Source organism: Phascolarctos cinereus, unplaced genomic scaffold (assembly GCF_003287225.1).
Source record: "Phascolarctos cinereus isolate Bilbo 61053 unplaced genomic scaffold, phaCin_HiC Scaffold_4;HRSCAF=312, whole genome shotgun sequence".
NCBI lineage: Eukaryota > Metazoa > Chordata > Mammalia > Diprotodontia > Phascolarctidae > Phascolarctos > Phascolarctos cinereus.
In genome coordinates, this window is record NW_027555847.1 from 697,467,493 (window position 1) to 697,488,900 (window position 21,408).

A 21,408-nucleotide genomic window follows, 5' to 3' on the forward strand; every position below is an offset into this window, starting at 1 on the left:
CCTGATGGATTTTAGTATCTTAGCTCACTGACTGGGATTCTGTGGGAATCCCAGCCTTCCATCTCCTCTGCACTTCTGTCAGTCCTGTCTGTATTTGGAATGTCCTGGAATTTCAGATCCCCAAATCTCTTGGGGTCCGGTGCAGCTCTGCCCCTTGGGCTTAGACACTTCCCTTTGGGCCTCCCTTTCTGCCTGGGTGAAGTGACCATAATACCTGCCTTTCCCTGTCCCCCTACTGGGTTATATTTGGGAGGGTCAGCTGAGCTGATGGCCAGCTGAGGGCTTTGAAAAGCCTTTAGGAAGCTTTTTACAAATGCAAACCTCTGGTATTCTAATTTCATCCGTGGGAGGGGCTGGTGTGCGACTTCTGCTGACTGAGGAGGTCACCGGGAGGGATTTGGGGTCAGGTCTCCTTTTTAAGTAGGGCAGAGTCTTGGAGGGGGGAGTAGGACCAGAGCCAACCTTTTGGAGCTGCCCCCACTGCTCCTGGGAGGATGTGCTAGCATCCTGAGGTTAAAGGTTAACTGGGGGTGTGGGCCCTCAGGGGGTGTGAAATGATTCACCCCACCCCGGGCCTCTGAAGTGGCGATTCTGGGCCAGTCCTTTCACCACTTGTTAATGAGGGCCCCTTTGCTGGGGTTGGGTAACTCATAAACAATTAAAACAATTCCTTGCTAAACTGTGGGACGCTGCCGACCGGTACCCCAGGAGTTCAGAGAAGGGTTAGAGCTGGGGGAGAGACAGATGGATGCAGGCACCCTGGAGGAAGGGGAGGAGGGACTGGGCTCTCCCTCCTTCCCACTCTCTCTTCCCCTAATCCTTTCTTCCTTTGCCCCCCCCCTTCTTCTATCCCCGGGTGAATTTCTGGGAGTCCATGACTTTGATGGGAAAAAAGTTCATTCTATTGTCATAAACCTTTCTTTTCCTCTGCATGTATTTTATGCTTTTTTAAATGTTCTTCTGAAAAGGGGTCTGTGGGCTCTAACAATCCCCCCCCAAAAAAAGGTTAAGATCTTTTGGTCCAGAGGCAGCTAGGTAGATAGGACTTGGGCTGGGAGTCAGGAAGACCTGGGTTCGAATCTTGCCCCAGATACTTGCTGGTTCAATGACCCTGGTCAGTTTACTAATTTTCCTTAGCTGTAAAATGCAGGGTTAGACACTGGCCTCTAATGTCCTGTTCAGCTCAGAATTGATCTTTTGCTCCCTCTTTTAATCTTTCATTTCTTCCTCACTCCCTTTCCCTGGGAGTGTTTACAGCTGGAGAGAACATTGTAGGCCGTTAAGTCCGACCCCTCATTTTGTAGAAGAGAAACGTTGAGACACTGTTCCAGAGTAAATGTGGGGGAGCCAGCATTTGAACCCAGGTCCATTGATCCCAAAGCTAGCTGGCTTTTACCACTCTGGTTCCCAGACTCCTTTTCTTTTCTCCTCCCTTCCTTTTCTTCCCCTGAAGTAACACAAATTCTTCAAGGCCACACAGACAGTAGGTCCCAGAGCTGGGGTTCAGAATCATGACGACTGACCCCAAAACAGGAACTCCTAGCATTTCCCTGCCTTGCCCTCCCCCTTCTCAGTGACTGGTAGGCAGGTTCTGGGTCATATCGAGCCTCAGCTCATTGAAGGCCTGACCCTCCCCTTCTCCTCTTCCCCTTTGTCAAATGGGCATAGATTGTCATCTCAGTGTGAAATGTCCAGGCAGGTGGAGTCCTAGGCTTAGAGTTAGTAAATGTGAGACCCTGGGCAAGTCACTTAACTGAGCTCCCCCCCCCAAATCTGTAAAATGTAAAATTAGAGATGTTCATAATAGTAACAACTAACATTTATATAGACCTTACTATGTGGCAGGCTCTGGGCTGGGAGGGATGTGCTGTTGTTATCCCTATTTCACAGATGAGGCAACTGAAACAAACAGAAGTTGGTCACCCCACCCCCCAGCAAAAAAAAAAAAATTTGAACTCAAGTCTTCCTGACTCCAGGCCCAGAGCTCGGTGCCCTATGAAGCCCTCTAGAGTACCTAGCTCAGTGTTGTGAACAGTGAGTTCATGAATAGAAGTCTTTGTAAACTTTCAAGTGCTGTAGGAGTGTTAGCTATGTAATTATTATTCTGAATGACTGAAAGGCCGCCTCTGACACTTAGATTCTGTAATCTTGAAACTTTCCCGGCCTCAGTTTCCTCATCTGCAAAATGGGGATAATTACCCCTTTTAACACCTCCCTCACTGAAGTGTGAGGCTCAGATGGGAAGGTGTGCTTTGTGGGCTGGTCTCTGTCCCCTGTCCAAATGTCTGTTGTCACCATGAGGCGAAGGATGCCTTCTCCCCAGGTGGCATGCCCCTCATCCTCAGAAGCCACGTGGCAGCGGCCAGTATTCTCTGGGGGAAGTTACTGGTTGCTAGATTTTAATTTTCACTGAGACCGAGGGACTCATTTGTGTTTTCAGAGGGAATCTGCTTTCCACCTGTGTGTTTTTTGGGTTTGTTTTTTTTCCAAGGCAGTGGGGTGAAGTGACTTGCCCAGGGTCACACAGTTAGTAAGTGTCGAGTGTCTGAGGTCAGATTTGAACTCGAGTCTTCCTGAATCCAGGGCCATTGCTCTATATACTGTGCCATCGGGCTGCCCCCATACCTGTGTGTCTTCTCACTAGGCCAGAAACTTGGCTGTGTTACTAAGGCTGGGCAAGTCCCTTGAGGTCCTAAGACTGTAGACATGGAGCCCATGGTGACCTCGGGCAGAGGTCAGTCACCTGGTCTGACCCCCTTCGGAGATGGAGTCTCAGAAGAAATCACTTACCCAAGGTCACACAGAGGGAGCAAGACGTAGGGCTTGGATTTGAATCCAGGTCCTCTGGTTTTAAATTCTTCCCATCATACCACCCTGTCTTCCTCCTTTTAGTCTGATTGTTGACTCCATCGCTTACTGGAGGTGTGACCTTGGACAAGTCCCTTACCCCTAGTTTGCCCTAAAATGAAGGCTTTGGATCGGATGACCTCTGGGCTGCTTCTCTCTCTGGGATACTTTGATTCATTAAACACATTTGTTTTCAGGAGAGTGGGCCATGGTGGGAAGAGCCCTGATTTTGGCCACAGAGGAGCCTGGGCATCCATCCGTGCCAGCCCTGCTGCTTAGGAGGCAGTGTGGTTCAGTGAAGAGAAGGATAGATAGGGTCAGGATGTGGCTGGCTTCGGATCTCAGCTCTTCCGCTTACTACCTGTGTGACCACAGGCAAGTGTTTCAGCCTCTCTGGGCCTCATCTAGAAAATGGTGTTTAGGGGCAGCTAGGTGGCGCAGCGAATAGAGCACCAGCCCTGAAGTCAGGAGGACCTGAGTTCAAATGCGGCCTCAGACCATTACTGACTGTGTGACCCTGGCCAAGTCACAACCCCAATTGCCTAAAAATTAAAAAAAAATTTTAAAAATAGAAAATGGGGTAGAACTAAGTGACTTCAGGTTTCTTTCCGCTCTGAAATTGATGATCTTTGGGGTAAAGAGAGAAAAAAAAAATCAGTCCGTTCCCACTAAGCATTCATCTTCAAGCCTACTGTGTGTCAGGCACTATGCTAAACTCGAGATGCAAAGAAGGCAAATGTCACTTCTTGCCTGCAGAGGAGCTTCCTGATACTAACAAGGAAGCAACATACATACTATAGATAGAGATATATATATATAGTGTAGAGGGTAGGGGTAGGGGGCAGCTAGGTGGTACAGTGGATAAAGCAGTGGCCCTGGAGTCAGGAAGGTCTGAGTTCGAATCTGGCCTCAGACACTTACTAGCTGTGTGACCCTGGGCAAGTCATTTAACTATGATTGCCTCAAAAAAAAAATCTCCATCAGGTAAATGGGAAGTAATGTCAGAGTGAAGGCATTAGCCTTAGCAGAAGGGTGGGTGTATCATTCTATAAGGCATTTCCCCGCTCCCCAATCTCTGAGGCCTTTTATCAGTGGCCTCTCTGCGAGGTGAAAGTCCTTTCCTCTCTTCCCCATTTTATAGAAGAGGAAGCAATGAATGAATAAAGTATTAATTAAGGGCTTACTGTGTGCAAAACCCTGTACTGGGGGGCTGGAAATAGAAATAAGGTAAATGAACTTGCTTTCAGGGAATTCGCATTTGAATTTGGGAGATAAGGAAGGTTTCAGTTGGCTGTGGCCCACACTGGAGGATTTAAACCCTGGTCTTTTGCCTTTCTTTCATGGGTTCTTCAGTGCTCCTTCTAGTAAAGGTCATCAGAGGAGGTCTTTGGGAAAAGGCACTGATCAGGGATATGGAACCTTGACCCTCCTTCCCCTCCCTGTATGTTTTGAGTTTCTCTGCACTTTTCTTCCCATTTTCCTGTTTTCATCTGTCCTCACCTCATGAAGGAGATTGGAACCATCTTAGAGATCCCCTTGTCTACCTCTCATTTTACAAAGGAGGAAACTGAGGCGGCACGGGCTTGAAGGGATTTACCTGCAGTCACATGAGGTGGTGAGTGATAGAGCTGAGATTTGAACTCGGGACCTTCTAATTGGAGACCCCTCCCTCTTTACACCATACCACCTTGCCTCCTGAGTAGTAGGAATGGTTGCCGTGGGGCTCTGGTGCCAAATCTAGCATTCCCTAGCCTGTACTCCACCAGAGTACTAACAGGTGACCTGATTTCTCTTCAGCAGAAATGCATGGTATCTTATTACAGGTCTTTTGGCTGCCTCATCCAGGAATTCTAGTGGAAGAAAACCCCCTCCACTTCACAGGCCCCCTGGCAAGGGCAGAGGGGATGATGGTCCAGAATGGGGCTGCCAAAGAACAGGCGAGTGCCGCCTGCCTTGGTAGTAGTGAGCGTTTGGCATCCAGTCAGCTCTCTGCTTCGTCGTCCTCTCCGGTGTATACACGCTGCCACTGTCCCTGCTCAGGTTCAAAACCCCCTAGCAGTCTGTCTCCCTAGTGTTCTTGCCCTCTGCCCAGTGAGCAGGCTCTCCTCAGACGTTGGTCCGGAAGAACCCAGTTATTTCAAAGCTCGTCTTAGGCAGGCAGTAAGCACTTTTTGAGCACCTACTGTGTGCCGGGCACTGTGCTAAGATCTGGCACTTTACCAGATCGCTCTGTCTTGACTTCTCATCTGTAAAATCAGGGTGATGATAATACACTGTCAGCCACACAGGGCTGTTGAGAGGAACAAACGACATGGTGTGGGGGCAGGGAGGGGTGAAGACTGTAAAGCAAGCTCTAAATGTTGGCTCTTCTTCCCCCTTGGGGAGGACTGAGCATGGCAGGGCCTGGCCTCCTGGAGAGTAGTGAGGACAGCTGCTCTTTCCATGTGTCCCGCACTCAGCCTGGCCAGTTTGGCATTCTTGAGAAAACAACCAGTCTGATGTAGCCAGCTGAGTGTGAAGGACCAACTGAAAAGTCAGTCCGTTCAGCCCAGCTGGTAGATCTGGGGCCAGGAGAGGTGGGGACTCCCAGGTTGGGGACAGGCTGCTGGCCTGAGTCAGCCAGCGGAAGTTTTCTCTTCTCCTGACCCAGCCCCAGTGCGGGCTTATCCCACCAAGGACCTGCAGCATAAACTCCCATGGCCGGCCAGAACCTTCCATAGATTTCCCTCCTGGATTTGTGGGATTCTCACGTGGTATTATGGTAGAGAGACATAGGTTCGAATCCTGCCCCTGGCAGTTGCTAGCTGGGGTAGGCAAGCACAGTACAAAACACAGAGACTTTGGGATCTGAGGTCCTGGCTTCACATCCTTGGATGAATCCTTTCTCCTCCCTAGGCCCGTTTCCCCATCATTAAAAGGAAGGTGTTGAACTAGATGACTTCTGAGTTTCCTTCAGCTCAAAAATTATACCCCTCTAATCTGACAGTGGACAAGTCCCTTCACAAGTCTGAGCCTCAGTTTCCTGATTTGTAAAATGAAAAGGAGTTAATGACTCCAAGTAGAGGCCCTGTGAGTTCCTTTCCAGTTGCAGGTGTTTGGTCCAGTGACCAGTTGTGTGACCATGGGCAAGTTTTTAATTTTACTTTTGAGCCTCAGTTTCCCCATCTGTAAAATGGAGACCATACCTGTAAGTGCCTACCTCACAGGCTTGTTGTGGTGATCAGTTGAGGTAATGCATATGAAGCCATTGCAGACTTAAAAACTCTTTAGTAACATCAGTCATTGTTTTAACGTGATGGGGTTGCTCAGAATAGGGTATGCCTGTGCCGAGTAAATCTCATTTTAGTCATAGGGTCTTATAGTTGGGAGGAACTTGGGAGATTATCTTAGCCAACCAATTACACTTCACTTCTCTCCCCACTCGGCTTTACAGATGGAGACACTGAGGCACAGAAGTGTGGTGATTTTGCCAAGGTGCATTAGTAGATTAGTAGTAAAGTAATGGGATTCTAGTCAAGGACTCACTCCCCCAGGACCTAGAGCTGGGCATCATTTTATTTACCATGCTGGGCCCCTTATACCCACCACCCTTAGCCTGTAAGAATACATATAATGGTTTCCCAGCAAGGGAAAAATTCTGTGGAAGATACCATTTAGTCAGTCAACATTTATTGTGGTTAAGTCTTTTTTTTTTTCTAGTCTTGTCTCTTCATAATCCCTTTTGGCAAAGATCCTGGAGCGGTTTGCCATTTCCTTCTCCAGCTCATTTTACAGATGAGGAAACTGAGGCAAACAGGGTGAAGTGACTTGCCCAGGGTCACCCAGCTGGGAAGTGTCTGAGCCAGATTTGAACTTAGGAAGATGAGTCTTCATGACTCCAGTCCTCTATCTACTCCGCCACCTTGCTGCCTAAAGTATTTATTAAGCACGGAGTATTTGCCAGACATTGCTGGAGGCTGGGGGCACTACAGACAGAAGTACTTACCCCGCCCTGTAGCACAAGGCCGGGCACATTTTCCATGGAGAATCCAGGAAGTAAGAAAACGTTCCTCTGTTTTGGCAAACGTCCCTCCAGCACCTTTGTTTGTAACCCACCGTGGGAAATGCCTTGGCCTTCCTTGTCCCAGCCCTAGGCCCATAGCTCCCTTCCTCATCTTACCTTCACCTTGTCCAGCCTGCTCGTTTGTTGAATGGGGAAATGGAGGCCAGAACCGAGCCCCGTTCCCCGGTGACCCCTGCCTTTCTCAGCTCATTACACATTCCTGTCTTTCTCACCCTCTTACCTTTCAGCCACACTGGCCTGTGCCGTTTCTCAGCCCTTCCCCCACCTTCTCCCTGTGCCTTTGGGCAGGCGTGGAAGGCATCCGCCTTCAGATGCTGCTGCTGGCACTGCTGATACGAACTTGGGCAAAGTCAGGGGGCCACTTGGGACTCCAGTCTCCTCTGTGAGGTGAGAGGATTGGATACGTCGCCCTCCAAGATCCTGTCCAACCCTCACAAGAATCTTGGGCCTCTGTATACTGTATATATATACAAAGTATGTTCTATATATTTGTATATCATTTGTTTCTCTTTTTCACCAAGCCCGGCTTCTTCCCAATAGGTTGTGAAGTGGTTGCAGTGCTGACCTGTTTCCTTGTAGTTTTCTATCCCCAGTGGGTTGATACATAGTAGATCCTTAAATGCATGTTGAGGGAGAGGCTGGCAAAGCTTCAGTAGGGAGGGTTTGCAAGGTAAGATCGTATCTTTGTGACCCCATTTGGGGTTTTCTTGGCAGAGATACTGGAGTGATTTGTCATTTCCTTCTCCAGCTCATTTTACAGAGGAGGAAACAGGGCTAGTTCGATGACTTGCCCAGGGTCACACAGCTAGGAAAGTATCTGAGGCGGATTTGAACTCCGGAAGTGGAGTCTTCCTGATACCAAGCCCAGAGCTCTCTCTCCACTGTACCACTTAGCTGCCTAAGATAAAATTAGTGGCCGTATTTATCCTGAATCCCAAATCACCCTATTGTATGCAGTAGGCAAGAGTGTCCCCGGCTTCTCCCCCCTTCCCAATTCCCTTCCTGCTGCCCTGGCAACATAAGCTGGGCCACCGGCCTCCCTGGCTGGGGAGAGCCAGTCCTGGGGAGTGGAGCCCTGGGGGACTGCTGCCCCCTAGTGGGCCCCGTATACGTAGGCCAGCCACCGAGTGGACCCTGCTGCCCTCTAGTGGCAGGGATTTCCAGGCCGTGTGTTCTTAGAATTCTCAGCTGCACTAGAGGAAATTGTCGATTAATCAGGCATTCATTTAAATGCCTTCTCTGCTGTGAGCACGGAGGCGAAGAATGAAGTAGCCAGTGCCTTCAAGGAGTGTTAATGATAGCATCAAGGTCAGATTTCTAGAGCGATTGAAACAATCTGCTTTATTCTCCCATGTTCCCAGGAGCAGAGCCTGGGACTGGGTGTCGGACCTCTTTTAAGTTGTTGAGGTCTAGAATTGGGCATTTTTTGGTGGCTGTGGACAAGTCATTTCCCCTCGGCATCTTTAACTGTAAATTTAGGCATTTTCAGTAGGTAGCTGTTAAGGTCTCTTCCCCTCCTCCTCCCCGCTCTCTGGGCTAGACCTAGTGGCAGAAATGTACACCTAAAAGGGGCTTTATTCGCAGCTAGTTTGGCCCCCCCCTTATTTTACAGGGGAGGAGACAGAGGCTCAGTGACTTCCGCCCAAGGGCACACAGGTAGTAAGGGCTCCTAGGGTCATAACTCTAGAGCTAAAAGGGACCTCACAGACTGTCCAGTTGAACCCCCTCCTTTTACAAAGGAGGAAACAGAGAGCTGAAGTCTGCCCAAGGATACACAAGTAATAAGACCATAGGATCTTGGCTTTGGATGTGGAAGGAACTTCAGAGGGCAGGTAGTACAACCCTTTCCTTTTAGGAAACTGAGGCACAAGATAAGTGACTTGGCTAAGGTCATACAAGAAATAAGCAGTCCAGCCGGGGTTCAAGGTCAAGTCCCCTGACTCTAAATCTAATTTATTTCTACTGGGTCAAGCTGCTTCCCAATTCTCATTTTATTGATAAGAAAGCTGAGGGCCAACGGAGGTTAGAGGCCAACGGACGCATAGATAGCAAGTGACAGAGCTGGTTCTCCAGGTCCACATCCAGCATTCTTTCCACTAAACCATTCCTACAACCTGATACTGCCTTCTTTGGACCTCAGTTTTCCAATCTACAAAATGGGACTTCAGCCAGGTCCTCCCAACTCCAGAACCGGCATTCTTTCCACTGAATCATATCTACAACCTGACACTTCTTTCTTTGGACCTCTTTGGACTTTGCCTTTCCAGTCTGCAAAATGGGACTGCTTTGCATCTGACCTTACATGACTGCTGTGAGCTTCGTGGATAGATGTGAAACTGCATCTTGGGTGGCTCCTGTTTCTGTGGTAGCTGGTGGTTTACAAGGTACCGTCCCATCTCTTGTCATCTGACATATATAGAAACTTAGCCAGACTTGCCTGGGGTCACATAAAACGTAAAAACGAGGTGGAGGCTTTTTTTTGTCTTTGTATCCACAGTGACTGGCACATAGTAAGTGCTTTATTTTCCCTGCTTCCCTCTTAGCCTCTCTGTGGCTTAACTCTGGCACTTGACTCAAGTCTCACTTCTGATAGGAGAGCTTTCTCATTGCCTTTTTTTTTCCTTCTGGTTGATGGGGTTAAGTGACTTGCCCAGGGTCACATAGCTAGTATCAAGTGTGTGAGGCCAGATTTGAATTCAGGTCCTCCTGACTCCAGGGCCGCTGCTCTGTCCACTGCGCCACCTAGCTGTCCCTTCATTGTCTTCTAAAGTCACCTTCCATCTCCTAGATAGATTTAGTACATTCATCTTTATTTACACATTGCCTCTCCCATTAAGGCCGCTAGGTGGCACCATGGTGCACAGAGCACCTGGACTGGAGTCAGGAAGACTCCTTATCATGAGTTTAAATGTGGCCTCAGATAACTTCCTGGCTGTGTGACCCTGGGCAAGTCACTTAGCCCTGTTTGCCTCAGTTTCCACATCTGTAAAAATGAGCTGGAGAAGGAAATGGCAAACCACTCCAGTATCCTTGCCAAGAAAACCCCAAATGGGGTCAGGGAGAATCAGACATGACTGAAATACAACAAAACTCCCCCATCAAACTGGGAGCTCCTTGAGGGCAGGGACTGTCTTTTGCCTCTCTTTGTATCCCCAGTGCTTAGCTCAGTGCCTGGCTGTTGGCTTATTGATTTATCAAATGGTTGACAGAACCAAGATTTTGATCCAGGTTTCCTGGTTTTCCCAGCCTGGGACGGCCTCTGTATCATACCGCTGGGATTTAGAGGTCTGGGAGAGCAACGACTTAATTGATGGTGTCCCTGGAGTAGAGGTGGGCCACTAACAACCTTCACCCTAAGATCAGCCGAAGTCTCCAGGGGCACGGCACGCTGCTGGTTTTGGAAATTGAGATAATCATTTTTATTGTTTGGTCATCTAATTTGGGGTTTTCTTGGCAAGAATACCAGAGTGGTTTGCCATTCCTTCTCCAGCTCATTTTTACAGATGTGGAAACTGAGGCAAATGGGGTTAAGTGACTTGCCCAGGGTCACACAGCCAGTAAGTGTCTGAAGTGAGATTTGAAATTGAGTCTTCCTGACGCGAGGCCTGGCACTCTACCCACTGGACCTCCTTGCTCCTTCTCATGTAAGTAAAGTTTTGCAAATCTTAAAGAACTTTATAAATTCCAGCTATTCTTAATAGAAGGGACTTTTCAATTATCCAGCCACTATCCCATCCTCTGAGTTTACAGTGAAGAGATGAAGGCCTGGATTTGGGGGGTAACTCCTGCAGGTCACATAGGTGATAAATGTCAGCGCAGATTACGGTTGAGGTCCTCTGGCAGTTTTGGCCATGGCGCTACTGTAGGACCAAAGGCGAGCTTATCAAGTTGAGCTCCCAACTCCTTGTTAATCTGATCACCTGGAGTGCTGTGTTCTATTCTGAGCACCAGTCCACCAGGTAAGTAGTAAGTGCTGTGTGCCAAGCACCATGCTAGGCACAGGAAGAAAGCTTCTTTCTTCAGTGGACGTTCACAAGCTAGAGGGACATCACAGGGTGGCCTGAAGAGTCAGTGAAACTAAGTTTTTGTTTTTGTTTTGAGGCAATTGGGGTTAAGTGACTTGCCCAGGGTCACAAAGCTAGTGAGTGTCAAGTGTTTGGTCTGAGGCCAGATTTGAACTCAGGTCCTCCTGACTTCAGAGCTGGTGCTCTATCCACTGTGCTACGTAACTGCCCCTTGAAACTCCGTTTTAATGGAACTAGAGCTGTTTACACTGAAAAAGACAGAAGACTCGGGAAGGGATATGATGGCTGTTTTCCAAGTATTTAAAGGGTTTTGGAGAAGTAGGTGGTTAATTTTTATCTGCTTGATCTTGGTCAAGTTCATTCTGATTCAGAGCTTAAAACTTTTTGGGGTCCTGGACCTCTTTGGCAGGTGGGTAAGACCTGTGCGCACTTCTTCAGAATAGAAAATGAAATATACAAGGTTATAAAAGGAAACTAATGACATTGAAAAAAGATGTAGTTTTTCCCCCTATTTAAGCTTTCAGATCCCAGGTTAAGAATCCTTGCCTCTGATAGCTCTCTGGAGGAGGTGAGAGAGAGGGATAGATTTGGAAATGATGTCAATAAACATTGAAAAAAAAATAAAGTAGATGCTTAAAAAGTCACTTTGCTCCTCTGAGCCTTGCTTTCCCCATATGTAAAATGGAGATGGTCATGTCTACGCAGTTGCAGGCTGCTTGTGTGAACTGTGGAGTGCTAGAGCAGCAGGGGCAGAGAGGGGCATGACCAGCCTCTTCAGGGCTTCATGAGGGTCAGATAAGGTTGACCATGGGAATGTAATCTCTATGTGTGGGACCAGTGTGTTGGGTGGTGGTGTTACTCTACCAAGGGGAGGCTGGACTGCATGTACTCCCAACTCTGATGTTCCCATTCTTTTGTTTTGTTTGTTTTTGTTTTAAAATTTTTAAAATAATTTATTTTTAGTTTTCAACATTCACTTCCATAAAAGATTTTGAATTTTAAATTTTCTCCCCCTCCCCAAGACGGCATGCAGTCTGATGTGGGCTCTACTTACACATTCATATTAAGGGTATTTTCACATTAGTCATGATGTATGGAAGAATTAGAACCAATGGGAGGAACCACGAGAAAGAATAAACCAACAAAGGAAAAGGAGAGCAAATAGTATGCTTGACATTCCCTGTTCTGAGGCCCCTCCCAGCCCTGGGACATTCCCTGTTCTGAGGCCCCTCCCAGCCCTGGGACATTCTCTGTTCTTAGGCCCCTCCCAGCTCTGACATTCTCTATTCTAAGGCCCTTCCCAGCTCTGGGACATTCCCTGTTCTGAGGTCCCTCCCCAGCCCTGGGACATTCCCTGTTCTGAGGCCCCTCCCAGCTCTGACATTCTCTATTTTAAGGCCCCTCCCAGCCCTGGGACAGTCCTTGTTCTGAGGCCCTTCCCAGCTCTGAGACATTCCCTGTTCTGAGGTTCCTCCCAGCCCTGGGACATTCCCTGTTCTGAGGTTCCTCCCAGCCCTGGGACATTCCCTGTTCTGAGGCCCCTTCCAGCTCTGACATTCTCTATTTTAAGGCTCCTCCCAGCCCTGGGACAGTCCTTGTTCTGAGGCCCTTCCCAGCTCTGGGACATTCCCTGTTCTGAGGCCCCTCCCAGCTCTTTACCTAACCATGCCCCAATACCCTCTGGGGCCTGAGAGAGTGGGGGATGGTGCAAAGGAAATTGTTTGAGGTCAGTGCACTCAGAAGAGGCTGCACCTTCAAGAGACTCAAGGTGGAGAAATTTCCTGTCCCTGTGCTGGAGGCTCGCAAAACCTGCTATCAGATGGAGAGCGCTGCCTGCCATCAAAGGAGGAAACCTTGATGTGGCTGAAGAAAGGAGCCCTTGTCTTGAGAACAGAGACTCTGGACCGAGGAAATCTCCTTGGGATGGAGCTGGCAGAGGGGGCACGCAGGTGGCCAGCTTCCCTGCAAAGATGGCCTGCCTGGGGCCTTCTCAGTGGAAGACCTCCCCTCCCCCCTTCAGTCAAGGGGCTGGGATTGAGTGCAGAGGAAACTTGGAGCCCTTGAGCAAGTAACGCCTCCTTCCCAAGCCTCAGGCTCCCTGGATCATCTGAGTGGTGATTTCACCTTTACGTGGGGATCCCCCTGAAGGCGATGGAGGGGGGGCCACAGCATGTAACCAGGGAGGAGTCCCCAAAGAGCTGGAGGGAAGAGGGTCAACAAGGAAATTGTAGCGGGGAAGATAGCGTGGGTCATGTGATGATGGGGGCTGGCAGAGTGCTCCACTGAAAACATACAGTGTATCTGCATAGTGGATAGAGTGGACAGGATCATCTTCATCCAGCCTAGCTGTGTGACCCTGGGCAAGTCACTTAGCCCTGTGTGCCTCAGTTTCTTCCGCTGTAAAATGAGCTGGAGAAGGAAATGGCAAACCATCTCAGTATCTTTACCAAGAAAACCCCAAGTGAGGTCACAAAGAGTTGGACATGAGTGAAAGGAAAGGTCCAACCTCTCTTTCAGAGAAGGAAACCCAACCCGTTTGGTTTCCAGTCAAGGGTTCTCATTATGGGCCTGTATTTATTTTGCATTATCAAGATAGCTTGAACTGTTTGCCTTTTTTGTCTGTAGGGAAAACCCACACTAGTCCCTTTGACCCTGGGTAAGTAATTTCCCCACTTTGGCTCTGCTTCCACAATGGAGACAGGGCTTTTATCTCACTGAGATCAGAGAACCTTCACCCAGGCCGGTGTTATGTTGCCCTGCCCTGCCCTCCTCCACTTCATTCCTTGAGAACTGTATTCACATCAGCAGTCCCGCCTCCCCTGGGGAGGATGTAGTGCATCAATGAACAGTCTCATGGTTCCACTCACCAATTCTGATAGTGCATCAATGAAAAGTCACTCATGGTTCCGTTGACTAACTCTTGATCCCAGATGATAGCATCATGCTTGACCGCTAGGTGGCGCTATAGTGCATAGAGCCTTATCTTCACAAGTTCAAATCTGGCCTTAGACACTTAACTAGCTGAAATTGGGCAAATCACTTCACCCTGCTTGCCTCCATTTCCTCATCAGTAAAATGAGCTGGAGAAGGAAATGGCAAACCACTCCAGTGTCTTTGCCAAGAAAACCTCGCATCTGGCTTCAGACACTTGTTAGCTGTGTGATCCTGCACGAGTCACTTCACCCTGTTTGCCTCAGTTTCCTCATCTATAAAAATGAGCTGGAGAAGGAAATGGCAAACCACTCCACTATCTTTGCCAAGAAAACCCCAGATGGGGTTCCTGAAGACAGGGCTGAACAACGAACTCCATTCTGGCTGCCAGTCTCCTTTGTGGGCTGTTTCCTGCATTAGGATGTAAGCTCCTTGAGGGCAGGCAGAGACAGCACAGAGTTCAACAATAAGTTCTCTTCATCCATCTGTGAAGTGCCTAGGTGATCTTTTGCATCCTTTCCAGCTAAATCTATGACTTGCCACCACCCTAGTCCAGGCCCCCATCTCTTCTTACCTGGGCAATCGCAGTAGCCTCCCAGTTTGTCTCCTTGCCTCCAAGTGGGTAGAGTGTTGGACCTGAAAGGAAGACCTGAGTTCACATCCAGCCTGAGAAACTTATTAGCTGTGTGACCTTGGGAAAATTAATTTGACCTCTGCCTGCCTCAGTTTCCTCATCTGAAAAATGGGGATAACAACACCTGCCTCCCAGGATGGTTGTGAGGATCAAATGAGATAATATTTGGAAAGCTCTTTGCAAACCTTAAGCTGTATCCTCCCCTGTCCAATCCATGCCGCACACAGTGCGGATGTAATATTTCTTAACGCACAGGTCTGACCATGTTACTCTTGCTCAATAACCCCGAATGGCTCCCTGTTGCTCCTAGGTTCAATTACACGCTGCTCTGCTTGGCAGCAATATCACTTTCCAGGTTGTTCATTACCTCCTTTGAAGCACGCTGGCCTGGCTAGACTGGTCATAACTGTTCCTCACACACAACATGCAGTCTCCTATAGGGCCACCTTCTGTACAGGCTGTGTCTCATGCCTGAAATGAACTTTCTCTCTCCCACCTCTTATATTCCTTTGTTGCTGGTCTGTTGTTTCTGACTCTTCGTGATCCCATTTGGGGTTTTCTCAGCAAAGATACTGGAGCGGTTTGCCACTTCCTTCTCCAGCTCATTTCACAGATGAGGAAACTGAGGCAAACGGGGTGAAATGACTTGACCAGGATCACATGGCTAATAAGTGTCTGATTCCTGACTCTATCCACTGCACCATTTAACTGACCACTGCATAGCCCCTCAAAAAATGTTTGTTGATTGACAAATTGATTTCCTGATGGGCCAACAGATTTGGAAAGATGCCATGTTGAGGTTGTGGCCTGTGCTACAGCCATTTAAAGTGCGATGCTGATCAGGGCTACCTGAATTTGAACCATCTACCCCAGGGATTTGGGCCATGTCATTGCACATGGCGCTGCAATGATATGCAGCCTATAACTGGTGGGGAAAGAAAAAGAAACAAACATTTGCAGGCACCTACTGTGTGTCAGACACTGCTCAGAGCCTTACAAATGTCTCATTTTACCCTATCTGGAAAGTAAATGGTATTATCTGTATTTTACAGTTGAGGAAACTGAGGAAACAGCAGTGAAGTGACTTATCCAAGGGTCACGCAGCTAGGCTGGCAATGGGGTTAAGTGACTTGCCCGGGGTCACACAGCTAGTAAGAGTTATGTGTGTGAGGCCAGATTTGAACTCAGATCCTCTTGAATCTGGGGCCAGTGCTCTGTCCACCGTACCACCTAGCTGTCCCTACTAGGCTGGATTTTAACTCAGATCTGATTCCAAGCCCAGCCAGCATCCTCTCCACTGTGTCACCTAATCAAACATGATGAACAGTTAGAAATGGGTTCTGATCTTTGTTCAGATCCTTCTCTCAGCCTGCTTACTTTCCTCCATCTGTAAAAATGAGGGGCCCCTCCCAGTTCACACATTCTGTGCTCCAAGGTCCCACCCAACCGTGACATTGTGTGCTCTAATGCCCCCCTTTCTTTTGTCACATTCTGTGCTCTAAGGTCTCTCCCATATGTGACATTCTCTATTATAAGGCCCTTCCAGCTGTGACATTCTGTGTCGCAAGGGCCCTTCCAGCCCTGACATTCTCTATAGCTCTAGCCTCCCAAAGCAGCATGTGTATCCCAGGGTGGGCGTCAGCCTCCCACGATATTTCAGACTTTAAGGAGGTGAAGCTGAGAAATTCGAGGGGAGGGGAGAAGGATTCAGGGCTCCCTCAAAAGCAATTCTAGCCAAAAAGGAAGAGGAGGGGGTCGGTGTCAGATCCAGCTCTGTTTGCTTCGGATTTCAATAAACTGGTGAATAAATACAATGGAGTCTCTGATCATGAGGACTTGAATCGGGCACTATGGCAACCAGAGAAGGTGCATTCCCCCCCCCCATTCCCAAGGCACAGGCAGCCCCTAGGGGAGCACCTCATTCTAAAACTGGGAGACTTAGGAGGTCATGGGTTTAGGACTGAAAGGGACCTGTAGAGGAAGTGCTTCTCTTGGCAATGGAGTCCACACCTCTTCCTTTACAGATGAGGAAATTGAGGCACAGAGTTTAAGTGACTTGTCCAAGGTCACAGGAGTTATGATCGGCAGAACTTGAACCCTCCAACTCCAAATCCAGCTCTCCTTCCACTACACCAGCACTACTTCTTGGGAGGGACTGGGGGCTGGATGGAAAGACCTCGGTCTGATGGTTTGAGGGGCAAAACTTACCGGAAAGAAGAGGTGAAGGACCTGCCTGTCTGAGCTGACTTGAGTACGTAGCTCCATCTGACCTTTGAGGCTGGAAAGACAGAGACCCTGGGCTTGGGGAGCCATGGGCTGATGGGGGAGACTCCAGTATTTTTTTTTCTGTGCTGGGCAATGGGGTTAAGTGACTTGCCCAGGGTCACACAGCTAGTAAGTGTTATGTGTTTGAAGCTGCATTTGAACTCAGGTCCTCCTGAATCCAGGGCCGGTGCTCTATCCACTGCGCCACCTAGCTGCCCCTACGGGGAGACTCCAGTATGATGGCGTACTCATCCTGTGTGAAGCCTAAACCCGACAAAGAATACAGTCCACCTTAGGAGGGCTCTGTCAGGTGGGGGAGTCCCAGGCAGTCCAAGGGGGACCAGGGGGATGGAGAGCCCAGTCAGGTAAGGGAGACAGCTCTCTTCCTCCACCCTAAGGGAGGGAGGGGACACAGAAAAGACGGGAGATCATGAAAATGAGCTCAAACCAGAGAGACCCATGAGATTAGGGGGTGGAGACATGACGCTGGGCTGTTGACAAAATTGTGCTTAGCCAACCATGCCCCTTAGCCAAGCCAGCCTCAGTTTCCCCTTGGGAAGGGTGACCACATTGACAGCTTCTGGGGACCATCCATGAAGCCACGGGTCTCGAACCCCTCGGAGGAGCCCCGCCCCTTTCTCTTCCAAAGGCGGAGTCGACCCTGTACTATTCATGACCTAAGGGAAACTGAGGCTGGGGAGTGTGCTGGGTTGGAGGGGAAGAGGCGCATGGGTGGAGGACCCAGGAGTCCAGCTGCCCAGTTTGCCGAGGGGCGGGGCGGGAGCTTAGGGCTCCGCCTCCCCCCTTCCCTGCCCCCTCCCAACAGGCGCCTACACTTGCCTCACTCCTAGCTTTGGGCAGCCCGGGCGGCCTCAGTTCTCAGCCCGCGCGTCCTGGGCCCAGGCGGCGGCGGTCCATGGCAGACCCCGGACCCCCAGCCCCGGCCGCGGCCCCGACGCCGGCCCAGGCCCCCGGCAAAAAGGAGCTGAAAATCGTGATCGTGGGGGACGGAGGCTGCGGGAAGACCTCGTTGCTGATGGTTTACAGCCAGGGGGCCTTCCCGGAGGTGAGGGCCGGAGAGAGGGGCAGATGGGAAAACGGGGATTGGGGGGGAGTGCGCCAGCCCCTTCCTCAGCTTCGATCCTGCCTCTGCTCTCTGCCCGTGCCAACTGTGAGCTGGACGTCCGGCTGCCAGGGACCAAGGCGCTCGGAATTCCCCTGCGGGAGGCGGCTAAAAGAGATGCGGGGAGGGCACCCAGGCTCCAGGCAGGGCTATCCCGCGAAGGGTAACTGGTCTGGCGGTCAGCAGCTCTCCGCCTCGTCTCTAGGTCCTCCATCTCTTGGCCCCCACCCGCAGGCTCTCGCTTACAGCAGTAGGCTCGGGGGTCGTCCTGGGGCTCCCCTTGCAGACACACGTCCCGTGGCAGGCGTCCCGTGGCAGGCGCGTGGGATGGGGTGTATGGGACCGGTTCCCTCTCCTTCCCCAGGTTTGGAGATGCCACTTCCCCCAGTCTAGTTCCCCTCCCAGAGGAACTCTGTAGTGGGGTTAGAGGGAACTCCTTCCCCAGGTCATCCAGGGAGAGAAGAGATGTGAGGACTTGGCTACTTTTGCGGGATGGGGGGGGGAGGTGGAAAGTCCGGGTCCTCAGGCACCCTGCTGGGAGTACGCCCTTCTGGAGGGGGTTGTCTCTAGGATTCTCCCAACCCTGACCACTCCCCTGATGTCTCCGTCTTCCCCCTCCCCCAGCGCTACGCCCCTTCTGTCTTTGAAAAGTACACCACCAGTGTGACCCTGGGCAGCAAGGAGGTGGTGCTGAACCTCTATGATACAGCAGGTGAGTGGGCATCCCCAGGGACTTCCCAGCAGGGAGGGGGAAGGAGCAGGGTATCCCCAGGGGCCTGAGCCTCTCTTGACCAAGCACTCACTCCCAGCCTTGGTCCTCTCCCAGCAGGGGCAGAGGAAGCTGAAGCACCCCAGGATGCTATTAGTAGTAGTAATAATTAATAATAAAACAGCCATTAGTTGATAATTAGTAATTATTATTAATAATGAACTCTATATGTATTTAGTCTTTAAAGTATACTGGTGACTTGATACATTGTGGGGGGAGGGCCTGGGGGTCCAAGGGGAATATAAAGGATAGTCCAGAGCTTCTTGATATTTGGGGGGTCATGGACACCCTTCTGGTGATCACATGTACCTATAGACCCCTGAGAATAATGTTTTTAAATGATTGAAGGAAATTCTCATTTCAGTTAAAGGTTAGGGAAAATAAAGATGCCACTTTTCCCCCATTCAAGTTTATAGATACCTTTTGCCCTGGAATCTGTCCATGGGTCCTCTGGGTGGTCCATTAAGAACCCCTGCTCTAGGACAGCCTATTAAGCTAGGAAAGATTTGAGGCCCGGACCAGTCAAGCAGCTAGAAGAGGCTCAGCCCCTCTCAGGCAAAATGGCAACCAGTTTGTGAGGCCTAGCAGCTCCAGAGTGCCATTCACAATTACCAAGGGGTAGCCTTCTCTGCCCCCACACAATGACATCACAGATGCTTGAAATATTAAGGAGAGGGCGGGGCTTCTAGGATCCTAGAATTTGGAGCTCAAGGGATCTTTGAGAGATCATAGAATCCACTTCGATCCTTTTACAGCTGAGAAAGCTGAGGCCCAGAAAGGACTTGCTTAAGATCACATAGTAAGTTAGCTGTTTTTCACTAATTTTCATTCGTGTCTAGCTCTTCTGTTATCCCCTTTTAGGGTTTTCTTGGCAAAGACACTGGAGTGGTTTGCCATTTTCTTCTCCAGTTCATTTTACAGATGAGGAAACTGAGGCCAACAGGGTGAAGTGACTTGCCCAGGGTCACATTTAGAGCCTACTATTTGATCCTTAGGACAACTCTGTGAGGTAGATGGTGTTATTGTCCTTATTTTACAGTTGGAGAAACTGAGGCAGACAGCAGTTAAGTGACTCGTCCAGGGTCACACATCCAGTATATATTTGAGGCAGGATTTGAACTCAGGTCTTCCTGAGTGTAGGCCTAGCACTCTATCCACTGCACCACCTCACTACCCCAAGAGTTAGGTTCTGACATCCTCCTTTGGCGTTTTCCAAAAGATTCCTCAAGTTGGAGGGATCGATCCATCAATCAGTAAACATTTATGTAATACCTGCTATGCGCCAGGCACTGTGTGCCAAGTGCTAGGGATATAAATACAAAAATGAGATCATTCCTGTCTGTAAGGAGCATGGAAGGTTGGATTCCATACTCTGACCCCTGGGAGGTTTGACACTTCCCTCACAAGTCTGGGCCCAACCTATCCCCCAGGAAGGTACCAAATCTTAGCTAAGGCTGAGCCTAACTACGGCTCCTGAGCCAGGGGCCCTGTACCAGTGTTGATCATTGCTTTGATCATTTGGAGAGAAAGATCTGGGTTGGCTTTCACTGGGATCAAAATAAGTGTCTAGAACTCTCTGGCCTCTGCTAGAGCCCCTCCAACCCTAGGCTACAGAAACAGATTCAGAAAAGAAAGGAACCTTCGAAATCATGGAGCCTAAAGCCCTGATTTTACACAACATAGGTCCGTTCCAAGTCCAAACAGATGGGACTGGGGTAATATGGAGGAGGCTGGAGTTGGGGGGTGGCCCGAGTCTTGGAATGAGCAAATATCAGAGCAGGGCGGGGATGGGACATCACAGAATGGCAAACTAGAAGGGATTTTAGACCAGAGAATCTGTTGATCAGATTGTCAGGGCCGGGAGGGACATCAGCAGATAGACTCACAGAAATGGATCAGATATTAAACTGACTATAGCCTGGCTACACTGGGAGAGATCTTAGAATACAATGTCAGAGCTGGGAGGGCACATAGGATATAGAATGTCAAAGTTGGAAATGTATCTAGACCATACAGTGTGTCCCAAGTTGGGAAGTGTCTTAGATCAGGAGTATCAAAGTCCCATAGAAATGGGAATCATTAAACCGTGCATAATAATCCCTGCAAGCTCTTATTTCTCAATTATATTTAATCTGCTTTGGGCCACAATTGGAAGTGGGCCACTTCCAGGTGTCTTAGAGCATTAGAATGTCAGGGCTGGGAGGGATTAGATAGGATCAGATATAAGATAATGTAGGATTCAGAGCCAAGAGGATACTTAGAACATAGAATGTCAGAGATAATAACTTCCCTAGGATGTCAAAGATGGGAGAGACCTTAGAACATGGAATATCAAGGGTCCTTAGAACATGGAATGTCAGAAAGGAAAAGGACTTTATACCATAGAATGTCAGAGATAATAGTGTCCCTAGGATGTCAAAGATAGAGGGACCTTAGAACATGGAATATCAAGGATCCTTAGAACGCGGAATGTCAGGGCTGGGGGAGAGGGGTCTTTAGAAAATGGAATGTCAGAAGGGGAAGGGACTTTATACCATAGAATGTCAGAGATAATAGCTTCCCTAGAATGTCACATATAGGAGGGACCTTAGAACATGGAATATCAGGGGTTCTTAGAACATAGAATGTCAGAGATAATAGCTTCCCTAGGATGTCAAAGATAAGAGGGTCTTTAGAACATGGAATGTCAGGGGTCCTTAGAACATGGAATGTCAGAAGGGAAAAGGACTTTATACCATAGAATGTCAGAAC

The 21,408-nt window shown here is 49.2% G+C and overlaps 1 protein-coding gene across 2 annotated transcripts in view; it reads left to right on the plus strand.

Moving 5' to 3' along the window:
- Positions 1 to 11,949: 11,949 nt before the first annotated feature.
- The window catches only part of RHOF (ras homolog family member F, filopodia associated), a 34,504-nt gene continuing 25,045 nt past the window's right edge, over positions 11,950 to 21,408 (plus strand). The window contains exons 1-3 of one of the 2 annotated variants that reach the window (XM_078154282.1): positions 11,950 to 12,263; positions 12,300 to 17,831; positions 18,513 to 18,600. In XM_078154282.1, the coding sequence (XP_078010408.1) occupies positions 17,682 to 17,831; positions 18,513 to 18,600 (238 nt within the window). In that variant the 5' untranslated portion in view covers positions 11,950 to 12,263; positions 12,300 to 17,681. Of the gene's footprint in view, positions 17,832 to 18,512; positions 18,601 to 21,408 lie in introns of both variants that reach the window. The other variant, XM_020970149.2, reaches the window with a different exon arrangement.